The following is a 22,057-nucleotide window of genomic DNA, read 5'->3' as shown; positions in this document are numbered from 1 at the left end:
TGTTGATAACACACTGATTCTTTCAGTTGTTGCTAACTAGTGTTTAGACTAAGTCAAGGATTTTTCAGCTTCTCATCCCCAGCCAGCAAGAAAGCTGGAGGGGCACAAGAAGTTGGGACAGGACACAACCAGGGCACCTGACCCAAACTGGCCCAAAGGGGTATTCCATACCATGGGACGTCATGCCCAGTGTATAAGCTGGGGGGGAGTGGGAGGAATCGCCACTCGGGGACTAACTGGGTGTCGGTGGATGGTGAGCAATTGCATTGTGCATCACTTGTATATTCCAATCCTTTTATTATTACTGCTGTCATTTTATTGGTGTTATTATCATTATTAGTTTCTTCTTTTCTGTTCTATTAAACCGTTCTTATCTGAAACCATGAGTTTTACTTTTTTTTCCCCTGATTTTCTCCCCCATCCCACTGGGTGGGGGGGAAGTGAGTGAGTGGCTGTGTGGTGCTTAGTTGCTGGCTGGGGTTAAACCATGACAGGTGGTTTCAGTGTTTGCTGAACAGTAGTTATAGGTGCCCTTATTAAATTGTGCAAAGGAAGAACTACTTTGAGTCAGAACACTAACAGAATAATCATGGTTAGAAGTACCTGAAAGTACATTTGTATTGGTGAGGTGCTGGGGAAAAGAAAGTTAGTTGTAAAGAATATTATCAAAAGTTAATCCTTACAGTTTTTACTGCTGTATCCTATACTTCGTAGTAGATATGCATGCTCTGTGTTTAACTTGTAAACCTTGAAAAGGAATCAAATATGGTGAGCAGGTAGGTTAATCAGTGTCAGGGAACCAGTGTTAGTAAAATTCATCAAGTGCAATTACTGTCACTGATGAAGTAGGTGGTGCTGCAGCTGACCATACTGATCAGGAAGTCCAGCAGCATAGTATCAGACTGGCTTCCAGTTCAGGTCTCACATGCTTCAAGCAGTCTGCAGTCAATATGTGAAGGCATTTTTAATGAGAATGTGAAAACCCAGGAAACTTCTTAATAATGGAATAACAGGCTGGTGGTTAGTATGCTAGGTATGGAAGTGTAAAGATATGGTGGCTTTCTCTAACATAAAATGTAAATAGAATCATAGAGTCATAGAATACCAGATTGGAAGGGACCTCAGGGATCATCCAGTCAAACCTTTCTTGGCAAAAGCATGGTCTAGACATGATGGCCTAGCACCCTGTCCAGCTGAATCTTTAATGTCCAGTGTTGAGGAATCCACCGCCTCTCTGGGAGATTATTCCAATGACTGATTGTTCTCATTGTGAAATAGGTTATGTGCAGTCAGACAGCTTTTACAAAAGGAGCCCTAGGTATCCTAGAAGATATGAGTATGAAACTTGATTTCAATGGGAAGCTTTCTGAAGAAATGTTCATTGTTTTCTTACATGTACAAATACAAACACTTCTAATGTTTCTTGTTTTTACCTCAGCTGGGGGGGTGGGGAATATCCTTCTCATAGTGTGTTAAGTTCCATGTCACTTAAATTTCATGTCTTAAATGGTGTGTAGGATGGAAAAAAATAAAAATCGCCACATGTACAAAGTTGAACAATGAATGAAACAAGTGTTCTGCAGCATCATGGTATATAACCTGCATGCAAGAAGGAGCACATATGGCATTCCTCGTGTTTTGAACTTTAGGGAACAGGACTCAAGTCATCTAGCATACATATTTCTAGACATCAGTGGTGCTGAATGGGAAGTAAAGCATTAGTTAAATCTGTGGCAATAACCTTCATGTTTCATTGCTTGATTTGCAAGCCATGACCCTTCAGCAAGTTACTGTAGACTTCTCTAGGTTATGGATTAGGTTTACTAGCAGTAATAGTTGTTATCTCATTGGGTGGTAAATGGTCTCTTGACTTTGCCTGTTTGGATTTGGTAAATAATGTGCAACTACTCATGGACTCATAGGAGAGGTTGTAGCAGTGATGAAGCATTGTAATGCAATTGACTGTTGCTCTTTGGAGCCTTTTTTGCAGACTGAGCTCAGCACTGCAAAATATTCTTGTTAAGTTATTTTGGCAGGCTCGGTTCTCCTGTGACTTAGATTGCACAATCCTTGGTAGGAGGTTTTGCTATTTAAAAATAATTTCCTCTTAGTTTATCCATATAGAAGACTAATTGTTTCAATTGATATTAGGTGTGTGTTAAAGCAAAATATGGGGGGGTTTAGGAGGGAAAGGGAGAGAGATTTTAAAGGGGCTTTGAAATGGAATTTGAAGTCTGAGAGTCCATATTAAGTATGTATAAACATGGCTGTGATTTTTAGTGGAATTGTTCTTGTTTTGAAGATAGGGCCACTAATTAGGTAAAGCTTCTGGCACTCTCTTCAGTGTGAGTTACTGGTATGTACTTCCTAATTTTCAGCTGTATTTGTCTATAATGTTAGAAAGATTATAGGTCAAGGAGACAGTGGAAGATAAACTTCAGTATTCTAATGGACTTATTCCACACCTTGGATGCCCAAGTCTTGTCAGATAGCATCTATACTGTCAACACCAGAGCTATTTGAGGAGGCCTTCTCTGAGGCATTAATGATAAAGTATTCAAGGTATGCCACTTTAACTTAACTGCTTTCTGATATTCTAATGCACCTAACAATGTGTGGAGAGGGTCAGATGAGCTCATCCATGACGGTTGACCTCAGAAGAGAGGGAACACATTGTCATAGAATTGTTTAGGTTGGAAAAGACCTTTAAGATCATCGAGTCAAACTGTTGATTCTCTGCACCTTTTTATTATTCACCAAAGATAGTGTGACCTAAGGTGTTAGGGACTCTTGAGTTGTTGGGCAGGAAGACAACAGCAACAGGAGGGAGAGGACAGTGGAAGGACCATTTGGGGTCATAGGCTACTCAGTTACAAGACACTGTGGGAGTATGTGGCAGGAAGTGGAGGTGTTGAGTGTGATCTGCATCATCCCCAAAAGATGCTTTGCTGTCAGTTTGAAACAGCTGTGAATGGGAGCATCAAAAAGTAAGCATGCTATGCCACAACCACCTGACTGAAAGGTGCATTATGCAGCAAGTTGTCCTTTATACAAATGCTTTATAGTTGAGGATAAGTAATACCTAATGCTTGGGTGCCCCTATTGCATACTTCAGCAGCTTCCTTTCTATTTGACATGGTTTGAAACAACTCTAAGTTGCACTTATTGTGGGTAATGTGCTTTATTATTATAGTTGCTTTTTAAAACCATGCTCTTGTACCCCAAGCCTTTCAGTTACATAACACACATATGAATGCTTTTATATTATGCATACAAATTTGTATAGTCTTTGAACTACATCACTGTTGTTATAGTAACTTGATTCTGGTTAAGTCACAGTGGGGGAAAAAAGCATTTCTTGAACTGTGTATTTTAGAGATTCCAGTATGCCTTTGACTTATTAATTTGATTTTTGGAAAAGGTTCTCAGAATCTGGATTTTAGATGGAAAGGAAAGTTTGAATGCTGTCCTGCAGCATAGATACATGTTGTTTTCCTTTTTTAAAAATAAACTGGTTGTCCCTCCATACCTAATAATGCCACCTTTGTGTAGCTAACAGTTATAAAGCCTGTTGTTTCTTCCTGTAGAAATCCATGTACTTTTAGGATAGTTCATGATGATTAAGTGAAGTATTGTCTCTACACTTGTGCCTGTTGAAATCTATTGGGAATGTTTCCATGTGATACTGCTTTCATTTTTAACAACTCTCCTATGGTTTCCTGGATTGTAACAGTTTGATTTTCCTATGGCATTTTTATCTCTGTCTACATAGATATTTTTATAATACTAGGCAACTGTCTCCATCTTTTGCACTTTTTATATTTAGATAGATATTATAGTATTTTCTGTATTTTTGTTAGTATTTACTAATTTCTCTTAGTTTTCCAAGAGAAGCATGGAAATAGAAAAAAGTGCAAAAGATTTCCTTTTTAATCTGATCTAGTAAAGTAGTTAAACATGTTATTAGGTTCTTCACTGAAATTGAAATGCTTAATTCACAAATGGAGCTATATCTCCCTCTTTTGGAAAATCAAGGCATGGCTTCATGACTTGGCTTTGAAGATAGGGTTTTGCTTCTTTCGTATCTTGTTTTTTTGTTGTTTTTTTTTATAATTTATTTTCTTTCCCTGGGGGAGAAGGGAGGGGGGAAGAAGGGAGAATTGTGAACAAATACTTACTATCCCTAATAAGTTTAGTGTCTAATATCTGATGTCATGATATATTTACAGAAAAATGATCTGCACAGCAAATAGACCCCTCTCCCAATGGCTTCTGAACCACACAGATTCCTCTGCAGAACTTTGTTAAAAATATAAACCACCTGAGAAGTATTACTATGTGTCTGATAGCTAAGGAGTATTTTTTCTAGTATTTTATTTAAATGCTTGTCCCTTTAACATATTTCTTTGCCAGAAAATTACTTGGAAGAAAAAACCCAAATAAACCAGACAGCTTTGTCTTGACTGACTTCATTTTGACAGTAATCTTAAATTGATGAGGGAAAGAAAAATTAGAGAAAGGGAGACTTGGAGTAATGTGATTAGTGTGTTCTATTGCTTTTTCTTTCCAGTGTAACCAGTTTGCAGTTTAGGAAGGAGAACAGGCTGGCAGAAGCCACACACTGTCCAGTCTTTCAGAGACTTTGAAGGTTTATACTCAATTCACTGGTTAGGAAATAATTTCAGTGACTGCAAGCACCTTGACAGATATGCTTGATTTCTTGGTTATTTGGGGTGGCAGGAATAGAGTATGGTGAAGTTTTTCAGTGGCAGGTGACTTCTGGAAAGATCTCTTTTTTTTCCGTGCCTCTTCCCCCACTCATTCAGGTGGAGGGTCCATTTGGGAAGGTACTCCTGCCTAGGGGAAGCTGAAGTGTTGAACCACTTCTGATCCCTTTTCTTCCTTGCTGTTTCTCCTGAGCTTTGTTAGGCAGAGCTGTGCAGTAGCAAGAGTAGGACCCTAATGAAGAAGCTGCATTTGCTTCTTCATTCCTTGCCTTCTATTTCTGAGGCTATTAAAGAGGGGAATGTTTTATCTGGCTTTTTAAAATCTACCAGGCTGAATGAGACAATTCCAGAATAAAGCTCTTAACAGTGCTGTTCTATCCCAAATATTTGTGTTTTTGTCTAAATCATCTTTAAAGTAAACTGTCAGACAAGGAACTCTGAGTTCTGGTCCTGGGTTCTACAGCAGCTTGCATTACCTTACTGGAAAGTGTTCTGCTGTGGTCCTGTGTATTAAAAAACAAACATACAAAAACATTTCCTCTAGACTCTATGCTTCTCTCTCAAACCAATATGACCTGTAGAAAGAGAATGGTAATAGTTGCCATGTGGTTTCCCCTGTATGTGTGGGGAAGGCAGGGGTGCTGATGTGATTTTTATTTACTTTTGTAAATGGGCTTAATTTATATCATCCATTGGCAAAAGATCATCAGAACTGTGTATTCTCTCCTGGGTGCTAAACTCAGGATCGGATACAGTTTGTGGAAGAAAAGTACACACCTAAGGTGTACAGGGAAAGGCATTTTCAGCTGATAGTAAAGCTTCACTTCTCTGTTTCTGTAGCAGCTTAAGGGGGTTGAGAAAAGGATGACAAATTTAAGAAAAAAGTAGTATCTTATAGCAGGATTTTATCAGTGACTTCAATGCAGGAGCTGTCTTTGAAACTGAACTGCATTTATGAAATAAAACCTAAGACCAGGTTTTGTTACAGCAGCAATATGTCCGAAGTATAAAGTTTTGGAGAGATTAACTTTAATTGGTTCAGATTCGTTTGTATTCTTGTAAATTTGTAATGCTTTTTCTGATACCCTATTTTTGCAAAAGTAAAAATGTAAGCTTTTCTTTGTCTACAGTGTATATTGTACTAAAAAAAACCCTCTTGGTGTACAAGCAGTTGTTTTCCTTCTCCATGCCCTCTTAGAACAACTGAGGGAGGGGAATGCTTTGATATTTAATTTCCAGTAAATTTCATGTGGTGGAAAAACTTGGTTATGTTATTGCAGTATAACTAACATAAACTTCCTAGAGAGTCTTTAAGACCTAATTCTGTCATGCTTTTAGGTTATGGGTTGAACATGCTTGTAAATAAGGTGCATGTTATTGAGGTGAGGTGGTGTTTCCACTTGTGTTCTTGTAGCTTTTGCGAGATTTGGATAATCTTGTCTCAGAAATGAATAAATATGAAGCTAATGAAATACTATAAATTACAAAATATTGAGATAATGGCTTATTGCCCTTATATAAATAACAAATCACTGACATTTCCATATTTATATTAAAGCTAGTCCACTCCCTCATTATGTTAGCTGTTGTTGGTTTGATGGCCAATTTAATTTCATTGTTGTATTAAAAGCCACATATACCAACGAACATTCCAAGTGCTTTCAAACTATTAAAGTAATGAAATAATAATACAGTGTTTCAGAGCAGTTTATTGGCTTGCATATATTCATCAGTTATCTAGATATCACCTCTTCATTTTCCTCTCCCCAACTTGAGTATAAATGGCAAACCACTATATAACAAATTTTCTGAACGACAAAAACATCAGTCTTAATTATTTATTCTTTAAAAAAAAAAGTCAGCACATGCTGAAAATATCTGAAAAATAAGGGATTATCATCAAGATGGTATGGCTTACTTTTATTTCTAATATTTGACCCTGTATCATCATCAGTGGAAACAGAAGCGGATGGCATAGGGGAATGCATCATAATTGAATACAGTGCTCACGCATGGAATTAAAGTGTGCTTTAGATGCAGGAACTGAAAGCTAAAGGACTGGACTCTGGGCAGAGAAATTGTCTGATCTTGTATGTAGCTAGCATTTGAATTATTTTCCCACACTGTTCTGAAGATCTGTGTATGTGTACACTGGAAGAAGAGGTAGCCAAATGAAGCTGATGTGAAGGTAGGCAAAGAAAGAAAGAAAGGGGGATATTTGTAAACATGAATTTTAAACATGGTGTTTTGTGGGCTGTTACTACACAGTTTCATCTGTCATAACAGTACCTCCACATTAAGCTCTATTTTACACAGGGGTTTACGTTTTATCTAAATTGGTATTTGTGACTAAACTTTTAAAGTTGTCAGACTTGCAAAACTTTATTGGTATAGATAATTTTAAGAAAAAATATCTGGCTTCTGTTCATAAAAAGCCAACAAATTTCACTGAGTCACAGTAGGTTGGAAGTGGCTTGAACGTAAGTGCAGAGTTTTCCTTTAAATGCCCTGAAACATCCAGGAGGGGTTGGCAGATGTGCTGTAGGTGATATGGAAGACCCATGCTAGGCTGTCCCAAGGCAGAATAGTGGGATACCAAAGAGTCTCAAAAATTTTCAATATGTCTTAAAATCAAACCCCCTGAATCTCACTTGTCCTGCATTGGAAGCACCATTAAATTAAAGAAAAAAAACCTCTTTCAGCTTCTGAATTGCTCCAATGTTTACTGCCTCTTGTGATGACACTAGACTGCCCTCAGAGTGATGGTTTCTCCTTAACTGTAACAAACTACTTTTGAGAGTCTTAAACATCATCAAAGCAGACCTGTAAACACTGTACTTAGTTTTATCCTACAGTTTACTCCCCATTTCATAAATTCCCTATAGTCTAGTGGGGACAGACATTGAACATGTTGTCACTTTGATACTAATGTTCTTGTGAGATTTAGGTCCTGCTGTGTCTTCCAGCAGTCCAGCACTTTGAAAATTGGAATTCACCTTTGCACACCAGTTTTTACATATGTTCAAAGACAGCCATTGTTGGCTATATGTTTGCTCTTATTACAGCTATATGTTTCAGTTTTTGTAGTGATTTTTATTCAAATCTGAAAGTTGTTACTTCAAAATTGATGACTTCAGCAGCATTGATGCCTTAAACCTCAGGTTACCAGGATGTGTTTTCAGTACCTTGGGTGGACTCATCTATGAAATCCACCACATTAATTACAGCAGTTTGAGATGCTAGACCTCAAGTGTGCTAAACATTTCAGACAAATGTTGAAAATACACCCAACATCCCTAGAATGGAAAATGCAAAGAAAACATGCATACATAACCTTCACATACAAAAGCTGAGCAGTTTAGGTTAAGCTCTTCACTTTTTGTTGTTTTACAACTGTGCTTATATGAATTGTATATCTGTGCCATGTACATTTTTAGAGTAAATTGACTTTTTAATATCAAATTTTGAAGGATGTTTTCATTTTGTCTTTCTGACATTCTTGCTTATTTTTGTGAGACCATTTATTTACATGTATTTATACTGATATTTCTCTTGGAAGCCGGAATCATGTGACATTCTGTCATGGTTTAACCCTAGCCAGCAACTAAGCACCACACAGCCACTCACTCATTTCCCCCGCCCCATCAAGTGGGATGGGGGAGAAAACTGGAAAAGGAGGTAAAACTCATGGTTTCAGATAATAATGATTTAATAGAACAGAAAAGAAACTAATAATGATAATAACACTAATAAAATGACAGCAGTAATAAAAGGATTGGAATATACAAATGATGCGCAGTGGAATTGCTCACCACCCACCGATAGATGCCCAGTTAATCCCCGAGTGGCAATTCTGCCTGCCCCCTGCTCCCCCCAGTTCCTATACTAGATGTGATGTCCCATGGTATGGAATACCCTGTTGGCCAGTTTGGGTCAGCTGCCCTGGCTGTGTCCTGTGCCAACTTCTTGTGCCCCTCCAGCTTTCTTGCTGGCTGGGCATGAGAATCTGAAAAATCCTTGACTTAGTCTAAGCATTACTTAGCAACTACTGAAAACATCAGTGTTATCAACATTTTTCTCATACTGAACCCAAAACATAGCACTGTACCAGCTACTAGGAAGACAATTAACTCTGTCCCAGGTGAAACTAGGACACATTCAAAGTTCATCAAGGGGTTTGAGATTTTACATATTATTGTGTGAATGTATTTACCACTAGAGGAGGGAAAAAAACCCAGAACTCTTCAGGTGAGCTATATCTAGTGTTCATGGAGGTGAATTCTGCATGACTAACTCTGAATTTTCCAGAATCTTGTGTTAGAAATTTCCAATGGGTACGCCAACTTGGAAGCTATGGGGAAGTAGGGAAAAAAAAAAGACTTTTTTGTACAGAGTTCTAAATAGGTTAGCTGTTGTAAGATGCTTCCTCCTGTCCACAAAAGCAAAAAAGAAATAGTCACGTTGCCCATGTATTATGCAGTTTGATAGTAAAATACTGCTCTGTCTTATGTTTGACAGAGATGTTTAATGTAGATGGTGGCAAGTTCTCTTCATCTGTGTTTTGTCTTTGCTTTTCTGTCCTAAATTTGTGCAGTGTAAATGTAATTCTTTTGATATGTAGATTTCTTTCTTCTTAACTTAGTTTTGGCTGTTTCTTAACAGTTCAAACACAAACTGAGGAGGAGGTATTATTTTGTCTAGGAAACTTGGATTTCCTTTCCCCCTGCTGCACTTGTCCTCTTGTTGGAGTGTTTTCTGTAGTGACCAGCATTGCTTCTCCTCCCTGACAGTTTTACATAGCTCATGCTGCTTTTTGTTTAAAAGGTGACTTAAATCACAAAGCTGAAGAAAGCCAAGGGTAAGCTGTAATGTGGGTACATAACTGTAATATGAAAACATATTAGTGACAAAGGGCTGTTTGGTACATATTATGCATATTAAATGCCTACTGCATAACTTCTGTGTACATGCCTGATTGTTTATTACATGTGATGACTAAGTTTAACTATGATTTTTCTAGCAAACTTATCTGTATTCTCCATTATGTTCTTAAAAGCCAGCAAGATGTATGCTCTGTTATATGTTCCTAGAAGCCAGCAAAAGTGAAAAAAACTGATAATAGAATCAAAAATACAGTGACTATTTTTACCTAGGATTTTCTTTAACTAAAGCTAAAATGAGTGTAAAACAAACAGGTTAGTTGTGATTAGAGGCTAAACTTTTGCCAGTTTGCTTGGTCTACTTAACAAATGCATTTCATGCTATAGTAGTATGCATTTTTAAAGCTTTATTTAATGGGGGCTGTAGTGTTTATATCAAATGGTATGACATGCCTCCTCATATATCTTAAGGAAAGAACAGGGACATACCTCTTAAAAATGAAGTAGGTAAATCCCAAGGCCAGTTTGAAGAAGCCTATTGAATGAACATCATGATTTTTATATATGTTATTTAGAGAAGATTGTTGAGTTAATTAGTGTTAACTCAGCTATAAAAAGTTGATGAACTAAGTGGTAGCTAGCTTAGACTATGCATCATAACTTTTAAGAATTAGTTTGAAATGAGTAAAAGCATATTTGCAGCAAAAGTACAGTATCTGTCAAAAAGACTCTTAGGTACTTTGTCAAAAGGGCTGTGTAGTGACTATATTCAATATTCTTTATGCATATATAACATGTAGCCGCAGATGCAGAGTATATATGGCAGCTACATTTTATATCTGAACACTGCAGAGAATGGACCACAAGTAATAATAGTTTGGGGTGAGTGGAGCAAGAGTTGTTTATCCGTCTTTCAGTTTTATGTGTGTGCTTTATATTATTACTCTTTATATTACAACTTTTAATTATTTGTAATTAATTGTTTGAAGAAATGCCACAGCAAATATGGGAATAAAAGCTGTTGGACTGTTTCCGTTAGTTATTTTTTTCAGTCTTGGGCTGAATTGCTATTTGGTTTGAGGTGCTGTTCAACTTCTTGCAGTGTTTTTTGCCTCAGCTAAGCATGATGGCATAGGAGTTCTGTATCAAGAAACTTTAGAAAATATTATCAGAAGTCTTTCTACTTGTAACTTATTAATCAACTTTTTACAATATTAGGAGAGAGGAATAAGAAGTTGATTGAGAATAGAGCTTGGTAATTAAGAGAAGGAAAGCTTCAGTAAATGGGATTCACATAAAATTAAGAAAAGGGTTAAGCAAGCATAGCAAACAAGAATTGAAATTGTTAGGGATCACTTGGTAGAGGTCTAAGGAAACTATGTTGATTATGTTCTTGTAAGTCAGAGAAGAGCAGGATTCAACTTCACCAGCTTTGGTGTTGTAATGATTCCTTTTTTTGTGTTAGCTATGTTCCCCTTGACTATGTTTTCTCTGTGCACAGCTCATGATGGTCAAAAATGACAGCAACACATGAGCAAAATTGAGGTTTCTACTGTTGTGTTGAGGTTCATCCAGTTACAACCATGGCTGGATATATTTGGAAAATCTTCCTTAAGAAGACCTGCACTGTGAAGAAGGCAACAAATAAATTTTCTGAATACTTGTTTAAAATAAGTGCTTCCCCCTACTTTTAGAAATTTTCTGACATTTGCATAGTTAAATTGTATGACACATTGTTGGATATCCTTTTCTTTAGAACATGGGAGGTTGTATCTTCACATAATAAAACTGAAAGTTAAGTTTTAAAATAAAAGTGAAATCCCCAAATAAGACTTAAGTGTGTCAACCCAAACCTTGCAGAAAGTGGTAGATCAGTACCACCTGTTTATGGTTCTACATTGTTACTATTATATGACAAATACAGGTATGCCTCTGCTTCTTGAATGTTTTAGTTGTAGCTTTTAGAATTCTGGCTCTGAATGTTGGTAGGAGCTTGTACAAGTTCTGTAGCAGTCTCTCAGTTCCTGAGAAGTCTAACCAATAAACTTAACCTGATAGATGCTTTGAATAAAAGCAAAACTAGTACTTTAACCAGTTTTTCAGAAGTCATTTTGTTTATCAAGTGCATTGATGCCTTGGAAATGAGGGAAAATATGGTCAATTTGAGTTGAGTGACTACAGAACAACAGAAGTTCTTAAGTGATGTCAGAAGAATGGGACGCAGAGATATGGTTAATGAACGTGTGCAACATAACTGTACAAGTGTGGGTTAAAGTGAAATAACTGGCTGCTTATCTAAATATGTTTCTAATATCTTTTTTAAGTGTTTTTAATTGCTCAATGGATTAAATTAAAGAGTATGCTTGACTGCTTTTTGTATTTCATAATAAATGAAGGTCCCCCCCAGTATCATCTTTGGATTAAACCAGTACTACATCTAATTAAATAATATTCTTAATTTAGGTTAATTACCTCATATTTCTTAAATTAAAATGTGTCCATCCTTCATAAGCCCATGTAATATAAATTACACTAGAATATTAGAGAAAAAGGAATGCTAACATGAATAGCTAGGTGTGGTTATTATATGCAGTAATTATTTCTGTGATGGATAAATTGGGACAAACTAATAAAACAAGCAATAGCATCATCAGTGTGATATCAGAAAGAAGAGATAATTTTTATTTTAAGAGTAACCTGCAAATTGTCAATGCTATGAGGCAGGAGGATCTTCATAGTGTTGATATAATTTGCAGAAGTACCCTTTTGGCTGGCTTTGCTAGCACAGTTAACAGAAGAAATTTTCCATGCAACTCTACAGTGTTTTCAATAACTTTTTCTTAGCTTTTTCTGATTCGGTGTTTAGTCTCAATTACTCCTCCTTCCAAAACCTGGTTTAAGTTCTCAGAGTTATAATAATATACACTGAGAGACACAGCAATTGTACTTCCTTGCTTTACCAGCTTCCGTTAACCTACTGTGCATACATATTTTCACTTTACTTTCTCCTGTGCTTATGTTAAGGATACAGGCAATCTATCAAAGTAATGAAAGATGCTTGCCACAGATGAAAAGGCAATTCTTTGATAATTGTCTTCTTCCAGACTACTTGTTAGGAAATGAGAGCAAAGAAAAGTCACTTCTTTAATAAAAAAGGGAAGGAAAAAAAAAAAAGTTCAACAACCCCCCCTTCTTCATTTAAGGCTTCTTATGGTGTTCATACCTCTTCTTACCACAAAAAAAAAAAAGCATCAACTTCTTAGTAACAGCAGAAATGAAGAATTTCAGGACTTCACTCACTTGTACATTTCTGGGTTCCAAATTTGCAAACCTTCTGTCTTATTGTTTTAATGGCAGCCAAAATACCAAGCAAAACCAGAGTGCTGCTGTTTGTTCTGCCCTGAGGAAGGGGAGAGGTGGGGTGGGGTGAGAGGGATAGAAAAAGGCTCTTTCTGCATATCGGGAAGAAAGGCCTGACAACAGTTGGCTTCATAGGATAACTGCTTTAATTAGACAGAAAAAGAGGAGGAATACTGATAGTGAGCAAGTCACCTTCAAATCCTGGGCACCCTGCATTAGTGTGGCAGACAGTGCCCTGGTAGATTTTCACATAGCATCCTGTGTGGACCAGATTCTGTCCTTAGAGAGAAGCTCTCTGTTTTGGTTATTCAAGCTAGTATATAATTCTCTTACATGAAAACAACTCTACTCCTAAAGCGTGTTCTCATGAGAATTTCTTGCTGCACTTTTAGACAAAGGCAAGGCCATGTGGGTGGTATAGTCACCGGCACCAAGGGAGAGCTGCCTGCAGGTCCCTCTGTTATGCTGAGATGGCTGAGGTTGTCCTGCAGCCAGGGGACATGTGCAGCACAGCACAGACCTGTTTTCCCTAGCTCCTAAACGTGCAACACTCTCCCAGTCAACACCACTACCTTCCACTCCTTAATTCTCATACCCTTTTCCAAGGGTATTTGATAAGTTACAGATTACATTAATTACTCAATAGAGCAGAGATGGGCTGTTCAAGATCACCAATTTCTCAAATGCAATGTCTTCTGCAAGGTCCTGGTACAACATTATCCTAGTAATTATTTTAATTTTGCTCTGTAAAATCATAATACTCTAAAAGAGTTCCTAGGTTGGTTGAGTTTGGTCACTCTTTCTGGTGAAGTTTTATGAGCTTTTTGAAGGAATTGAAAAGAATAGTCCTTTTTAATATCTCGTTATAAAATAGAGGAAACTAAATATGGAAAGTGAAATAGATGATAATACTTTTTTATCATTAGAATGATGAAGGCATGTGGAGAAACTGAAAGGCAGCAGAAGAAACCCAGGAATTTAAATTTTACTCTTTTGCCACCTTTTGACCTGAAAGCCATCCTGTGCTGCTTGTGTTGATCTGTGGTTCTGGTCTATTTGATATCGGTCAGGACTCAGTGTTAAGAGGAAGAGGGAATTAAGATATTAAAATTGGCTCACTAGATTGTTTGCCAAGTAAACAAATCACAGTTCTCATCTTGGTGATATTATACTGCATGTCTATTTAAATTTATAACAACGTGGTGGGAAAGTAGCAATGACAGGAGAAATTAGGGCACCTAACAGTAATCCATTTTGGAAGGCTCTTTCTCCTATTACTTACGTGAAGCTTACATATATATCCTTACCTTTCAGCTTCTGCTTGTGAACATCACTCCTGTGTATGACACATCTGGTTTGCTATCCCTTTGCAAATCATCTCTGTGAACAGGGTCATCCTTCCTTGTCCTGACTTGCATTGTATATTTGCGTGTGTTCTCTAAATTAAATTTCTGAGTAGCATACTATTTCATTCTCTGCTACGGCTTATATAGGAGGTGTTATAGAATTATATGTGACTGCATGCATATGTTGTGGTTATTTTATAGGTGGTGATTCGTGCTCAAAATGGCGAACTCCTCTATCGTATTTCACCTTGGGCAAGATACGTAGTCCGTGATGAAGACAAAGTAAATTACGATTGGGTACACTGGAATCCACCACAATCATATATAGTAAGGCTTAAATATTATTTTCAAAAGGTGTATAAAAGCATGTATCATGTCATCTTGTATTTCTGCTTGGAAAAAAAAAAAAGAAAAAAAAAGGAAAAGAGTTGTTCCACAAAAAGAGTAAAGTGGTTAAAGTAGCTACCTAAGAAGTGATAGGTTTTAATTCATGGCTTTGACAGAAACAAGTGATTTCAACAATGGATGTTTTTGAGCTACTTTTTCAGTCTCCTATGGAGTATATAAAAAATAGCTACCCATTAAAGTGGTATTTTAAACTTGGCTTCCCACATGCTGCGCGAGCTTGATAACTATTCCAAGACTGGGTGGCCCTTCCTGGTACAGAGGAGAGCAAGGAATTATCAGAACTGGCTTTAAAATTTAGCCACAAATACAAAGTTCAGTACTCCAATAATAAGTCAATGCTATATGAAGTCAGACTGAGTGATGTTATTTCATATTATTAGGCTTTTTGCTGTTTTTGCTAAAAAATGGTATGCAGTATTCTGTATTAGAGCTGCTGCAACCTCTGTTTTGAGTTAAATTTTAGCACCCACCTCAAATTATGAAGCGTCTGCTTGACGGAGAAAGCGTAACTCACATGGAAAATATCTTCAAAAAATAAATTGTTACATAATCTACAGTAACTTTTATTTAGGTGTATAGTTCATATGAATTTAGTGATCTACACTGTATCTATGGTGCTGTGAGACACCTAGATCCTCTATAAGAGGAGGAATGGGAAGGTAATTGGAAATGCAATGACCTGTATGACCTAGAGTAAAAAGGAGGAGAGAACATTTAGGATGCAGACAAGGCCTTACTGAGTTAAGTCAGAAAAAAAAAAGAAGTCCTCTTATGAACAGGAGAGGTGCCCAGTGGAAGTAAAATAGAGAACAAACCTCAGCCAGAACTTCTTGTTCTCAAATTGTCCCTTTAATTTCTGTTCATATATGTGTGGTTTTTTACTGGTTTTGTTCTAACTTTTCAAGTTCTCAAAATTTCACTTGAATATTAAACTAACAAATAACTTTTTTTTTATTTGGGAGAGGGAGGAAAAGAAAAAACTTTTTTGGGAAAATAGGTAGGTTTTCCTAAGTTTCTTCAGACAAGACTTTTGTTTTAAAAAGTAAAATCCTGATGAAAGAAGCTCTTCAAGTGTAAGGAAGAGGTTTTGTGATGAACTTCAGTTGCCTCTGTGTTCTTTAAATATTTTTACCCATCTAGAAATACTGTGTACTCACCTACAGACTTGAGGTTTGGGTTGGTTTTTTTTTTTTAATCCTAAGTAACTGGAATATAGATGATTCTGTGCTGTGGAATTGTGTTCTTTAGAACTAAAATATTTATAAATTTTAGCTTGGAGAAGGCAGAGCAACTTCAAATACAAATACCTCCGAAAAGCAGGTATGCTTAAAAAATAAAAACCTATCTTTCTGTTGTCTTTTATTTTCAAAAAGTTTCATAGTAATTCAGAAGAACTTTATAGTACAATGGCTGCTATAAGTTTGTACACTTCAGTGTAATTTAAAAAGGATATACGAAAAGTGTTGAATCACAGATGTCCAGTTTCTTGTTCGTGAAGAATGTTGATTTGAAATAGATATTTGCTTTAACAGTTTAGAATGCTTAATTACTTCTGAGATATTCCATGCTCTTAGAGGAAAACCAAACCAAACCTTAAATTGTTTTTCATCTTGTGCAAATAATGTGATTGTGATAACACTTCCGAGTTGTTGTATCCTAAAGATAACTTTTTTTCCTTACAGCATAAGTATCCTTCCCCCAAGAGATTAAAAAGCCTAAGAATCTATGAATCTCATGTGGGGATTGCTTCCCCAGAAGGGAAGGTAGCTTCTTACAAAAACTTCACATACAATGTACTACCTAGAATAAAGGATCTTGGTAAGTAATAAGAGATACTTGCAGAGATAAAATTTTTATGTGCCTGTGCTCATATTAGAAAAGATAATTATCAAGCGTATATAGGTTTTCTGTGTTTTCAGATTACACATACTATAAAAATAGATTCTTAGGGCAGCAAGAATTATAAACAAGTAAAACCTATGGAAAAGAAACATAGACTGAAATACAATATGTGAATCAAAATCTGTTCCACAGATTAAGTAAAATGTGATTGCAAACGCCTAGATAAATGTTGCAGGGCAACTTGCTTTCTGCATGGTTTGCTTTCCACTCAAAAAAGGACCTGTTTTTGTGAGATAGTCTTTAGAAAATACTGTGTTCTTAATTGATTCTACTAATGTATATCTTGATTCTAAGGAAAGACAAAGAAATATCTGGATAGAAAGGATTGTCCTTTCTGTTTGTCAGAATAAGCATGCTATTTTTTTTATCCCTGAACAGTTGCTATGAAGTGTCAGAAGATGGAAATGTTAAATGCGAGAAATCCTCTTTGAGAAAAGATCTTCTAGTATATTGGAGGGATGTATGAAAGAAACAGCTGGCATGATTATCTCAGGATGAATAGCAAACCTGTTCACCTCAGTTTCTATTTGATAATTATTTTTTCCCTGTGGTGTCTTGCACTGTTATATAATGGACAATATTAGAACTTGGTGGCTTTTACTGCCCTGTGATGAAATAGGTTTTGTTACACTCAGCTGTAAAATAACTGTGACATCCATGGCTGATGGCTCTGTGGATGGTGGCTGTGCTTTTGTGTAGGGTGGTTTTTGTTTTGGTTTTTTTTTTTTTTTTTTTTTTAATCAGAGTGCCTAAAGAAGCCATATGTTTTTCTTGTAGGTTTACTTGTTGAGTCAGTGTTTCACAGAATGTGGCTTTTGCCTTTCAATAAAGTTGAGCTTGCAGGGAAGATGAGGGAGTTTGCATGTCTGGAGGCCCTCAACAAAAAGTATATCTGGATTCCACATTACGTATCTGTGACTTTCTCTACTGCCAAAGAATTTCAGTCATTCCAGGAGGTTAATATGTGTAACAGAATTAAGAAAGCTTTCTGCTTTACCGACAGATTTTTCTTTGGGGATGAGAAATGTCATGAAAAGGCTGATATACCACAAAATATAAGCAATATCAAGTTTAGGTAGGGTATACAGAAATAACAGATAATGTTTGTTCTTAATTCCCACAGTGTTTATTTAAGGTAAGTAAGTCTTTTTTTTTAATGTTTTTTTAGGGGATGTTAGATTTGGTTTTGGAATATCTTACTTGTTAAGACAAGCTTAAAGACATCAGTATGTAAGAATGCTATGATATTAATAGTTTGTAGAAATATGTGCACGACAAATAGCAAAATAAATAGCAAGCAGATTGAATGAGATTATTTTGATGCTATGTTGCCATTTATTTATAAAAGTGCTGTAAATAAGAATAAGTGCAATGAGCCTGAATTGTAAAATAGCAATGAATCTGACAAATTGCTGAGCTCATGCTAACTGTCTTCTAATAATAGCTCTTTTATAGCTGTGAAATTTAAAAAGAACAATAAAAACGAAACCGGTATCTTGTCTAAACTAAAGAATGAAGTGAAGACTTCGGTTAAACTAATAAAGAGAAATTGTGGTGGTGGGAGTTTCAACAGACTGTAGATTAAACCTGAAGGTTACTTTTTGCTAATAGTCCTTACTTGCTAGCTATCTGGGGCATTTACTGATATTAAAGATAACTTTAGTTAAGATATGTGGCGACTACTGTGGCTTCACCATTAGTATGTTTTTTCCCCTTTAAATTTCCCTCCTTTAATACTTCACTGAACTGTCTTAGTGATTCAAGAGACAGCATATCTCCTACCCTACTGTACTACCTTTGTTCTTTGGTAAACTCAGAATGAAAAACACATTACTTCTGTGTTTTGTTTTTCTTGAAAGACTCTTGTAGAGGGGCAATAAAATCATTAAATTGGAAGAAGAATGTTTTTGAAGTGGTGAAAAAAGATTACACAGGGCATAAGGTATAGTAGATGTAATCAGTGACTACCCCCAAACGCCCTGACTGCAAGTGTCAAAAGTGAAGCAGAAGTTCAGGACATGCAGATTGGCGTAGTTAATATTCTGAAGTTAAATTAAGATTATATTTGCATAACACTTACTGCTTTCTAAATCTGAGAGGTTCAATACACCTAATCATATCTAGATCACTTGACAAATTGACCGTTCCATTTTTAATGGAAGATCATGTAAGTATAAACTATTAGGTGGAATTAATTCTTGAGAGAGACTCAATTTTAGTTGTTAATCATTAGAGTTAGAAGCAGCTAAAGTGAGAGAAGCCTAGAATGGATATGTTACAGGTGTTGAATCATCTGTTAACAACCCTTAAGGCAGGGGCTTGTTTGTTTTATTTCTTCTTTTTTTTTATAGGATATAACTGTGTCCAGCTGATGGCTATTATGGAACATGCTTACTATGCCAGTTTTGGTTATCAGGTCACAAGCTTCTTTGCAGCATCAAGGTGAGTTTAAGTACTTCAGCATCTTTTTGGTTCTTTTACCTTACTCCCCATCCATTGAAATCAGTATGCTTGTATGTGTGTGTTTGCAAGTAAGTGTTTAATGGAAAGAGAAAGTAATGGCTTAGGTATTTGCTCTAGCTTCCTCTTAAATCTGAAATCAATTAGGCATAGTGATCAGCTGTTCTGTGAAACACTTTGTATAGGATACAAACAAAAAGTTTGTAAGTAACTTCGGCTGTCATGGCATATTCCAGCTTATCCAGCTTCAGCAGTCTTTATGCATGGGTTTTGTTGTGGAATTCTTGGTAGTAACAAACACAAGGTGTAAGTCATTCTTTTATGATAAACAGAACTGTAGACTATTTGTTCATCATAAACTTGATTAAAATCATGGCTCTGTGTATTCTGTAGGAACTTTTTTCCATGCTTGCAACAGACTGTACTTAGATTTGAGGCATAGGGTGAAAATAGAAGGAAAATGTATTCAGGTAATTGTTAAGAAAATTATGATAAGCCTGAATGTTGTGACTTTTTTTTTCCATCTTGGTGAAGCTCGAGTGACAACCAGGCTAAATTTAGATAGACAGGAAGTTTTAACTGGCTTAATTAGTTGAAAGAAATGTTTGTCAGACACAGGAGACAAATAGTGTCGTACCTAAAACAAATAACTAAGCAGGACAGCAGCAGATGGTGTATTTTGGGGACTTTCATGAATGTACATTTATTTTTGTAGTCATTATGGATTACTTTATTCCAGTAATATAAATATATTCTTGTCTCTTACGAAGTAAGGAAATGTTCAATATTAAATAGAAGCTTTAAGTTGTATCAGTTATCTTTTATACTGAATTTGATGTATTGACAGATTAAAAGGGAAGAATAAAACTTTGAAACTATTCCTGCAAAACATTGCATGCATGTGTGATGTAATTTTTATAATTAAAAAATAGTTTTAATTGTCAGTTTGTAATCAATACCTACTACTTAAGAGGCTGAAAAAATAACCTATATACGAGTGGAAGCTAGGTGATGAAGAACTGCTGGCTTTGATGCAGTTTTTCTAAGTAATGTTCAGTATTGTCAGCTTAAGTTCAGATTGTACCACTCATAACACATTGCATTTTCATGCTGATAGCCGTTATGGAACTCCAGATGATCTGAAAGAAATGATTGACGTTGCTCACTCAATGGGCATCACTGTTCTGCTGGATGTTGTGCACAGCCATGCATCAAAAAACTCTGAAGATGGTCTCAACAAATTTGATGGTACAGATTCTTGTTTCTTCCATTCTGGTCCTAAAGGAACTCATCAGCTCTGGGACAGCAGGCTCTTTGACTATGCAAAGTAAGTGTAAAATGTCATTTCAGGTGTGTTAGTGGTAATTATTTCTTACCAGTTGTATTAAAACTACACTATTCTCCAAACTGGAAAGTCATTTGGGTTGTTCCAACAGTTACAATATGCTGAGTTCAATTCCTTTGCTTTGCTACATACTTAAAATCTAAGATGAAATAGTAGTATTTAGGTTTTGTTATTCTTCTGTCCTCTGTGGCTGCATATGTACATGTTATATACCATGTTGTTGTGGTTTAACCCCAGCCAGCAACTAAGCACCACACAGCCACTCACTCACTTCCCCCCCACCCAGTGGGATGGGGGAGAAAATCGGGAAAAGAAGTAAAACTTGTGGTTTCAGATAAGAACAGTTTAATAGAGCAGAAAAGAAGAAAATAATAATGATAATGATAACGCTAATAAAATGACAGCAGTAATAATAAAAGGATTAGAATATACAAGTGATGCACAATGCAATTGCTCACTACCCGCCAACTGACACTCAGTTAGTCCCCGAGTGGCGATTCCTTCCACTCCCCCCAGCTTATATACTAGGCATGATGTCACATGGTACGGAATGCCAGTTTGGGTCAGGTGCCCTGGCTGTGTCCCCTCCCAACTTCTTTTCCCCTCCAGCTTTCTCGCTGGCTGGGGATGAGAAGCTGAAAAAATGCTTGATTTTAGACTAAACATTACTTAGCAACAACTGAAAACATCAGTGTGTTATCAACATTCTTCACATACTGAACTCAGAACATAGCACTGTACCAGCTACTAGGAAGACAATTAACTCTATCCCAGCTGAAACCAGGACACATGTGCATTGTATGTGTTTATATATAATGATGTAGTTATATTTATTTTTATTTTAAAATAGATTCAAGCTTTTTTAATATATAGATACCAGTTTAAATATTACATAGGAATATATATTATATATAATTAAATATTTTATATATTATAAAATAGAATTAGTTTTTTCATATTATATATTATATTTATATATAACATATTATATACGATATAGTCTATTTATATATAGAAATAAATAAAAGAATAAGAAAAGCTGAAGAAAACTTGCAAGCTCTGGAAATTTATCGTCAAACTGTCAGATTGTTGAAATGTAGAAAAGGTTTTGCCCCAGGACAACTAGATCCATTCCAAAGAGCTTCCAGGGGTCAATCAACAGTTAATACAGAGCAGGGGTCATTTTCAGTAGGCAGTTTCAGGTACCCAGTTTGGGCACACTTAATTAACTAGTATAAATATAGTGTGTGTCAAACCATGTTTTAATGCCAGATGATGATTAGCATTTAATATTCTTTACTTTGTATTCTCTGAGGTATTGGGGGCAAGGGGATTTATCTCATATGCTGTATATTTCTGTGGTTTAAATGGAGAAATAAACACAGGCAGCCAGCTTATTTCAGTCTCTTTCTCCCATTTTTCCTATGTTTGCTTATCCCTGAACCACCTTGATTCCTCCCTTTTCTTGTCTTTGATTCTTCCCCTAAACATCCCACAGTGTTTCGCACAACCCCAAAATCTCCTTAAAACATTTCTTAATAAATTCTGTATAGTGTCATTCATGTCTTACTCTATGACAAATTTGTCGTGTGTCCGTCGTCCGCCCCCCCCCCCCCCCGCACTGGGCTG

At 36.3% G+C, this 22,057-nt stretch overlaps 1 protein-coding gene across 1 annotated transcript in view; it reads left to right on the top strand.

The window, feature by feature from the left end:
* The window catches only part of GBE1 (glucan (1,4-alpha-), branching enzyme 1), a 171,129-nt gene that overhangs the window by 53,730 nt on the left and 95,342 nt on the right, over positions 1–22,057 (top strand). The window contains exons 4-7 of the mRNA XM_010567636.1: positions 14,515–14,640; positions 16,404–16,539; positions 18,975–19,065; positions 20,201–20,410. Coding sequence (XP_010565938.1) covers positions 14,515–14,640; positions 16,404–16,539; positions 18,975–19,065; positions 20,201–20,410 — 563 coding nt within the window. The remainder of the gene's footprint in view (positions 1–14,514; positions 14,641–16,403; positions 16,540–18,974; positions 19,066–20,200; positions 20,411–22,057) is intronic.

This window comes from Haliaeetus leucocephalus, unplaced genomic scaffold (genome assembly GCF_000737465.1).
Source record: "Haliaeetus leucocephalus isolate CR32 unplaced genomic scaffold, Haliaeetus_leucocephalus-4.0 Scaffold228, whole genome shotgun sequence".
Classification (NCBI taxonomy): Eukaryota; Metazoa; Chordata; class Aves; order Accipitriformes; family Accipitridae; genus Haliaeetus; species Haliaeetus leucocephalus.
Note: the sequence above shows the minus strand (reverse complement) of the source record. Positions and strands in the feature narration are given on the sequence as shown.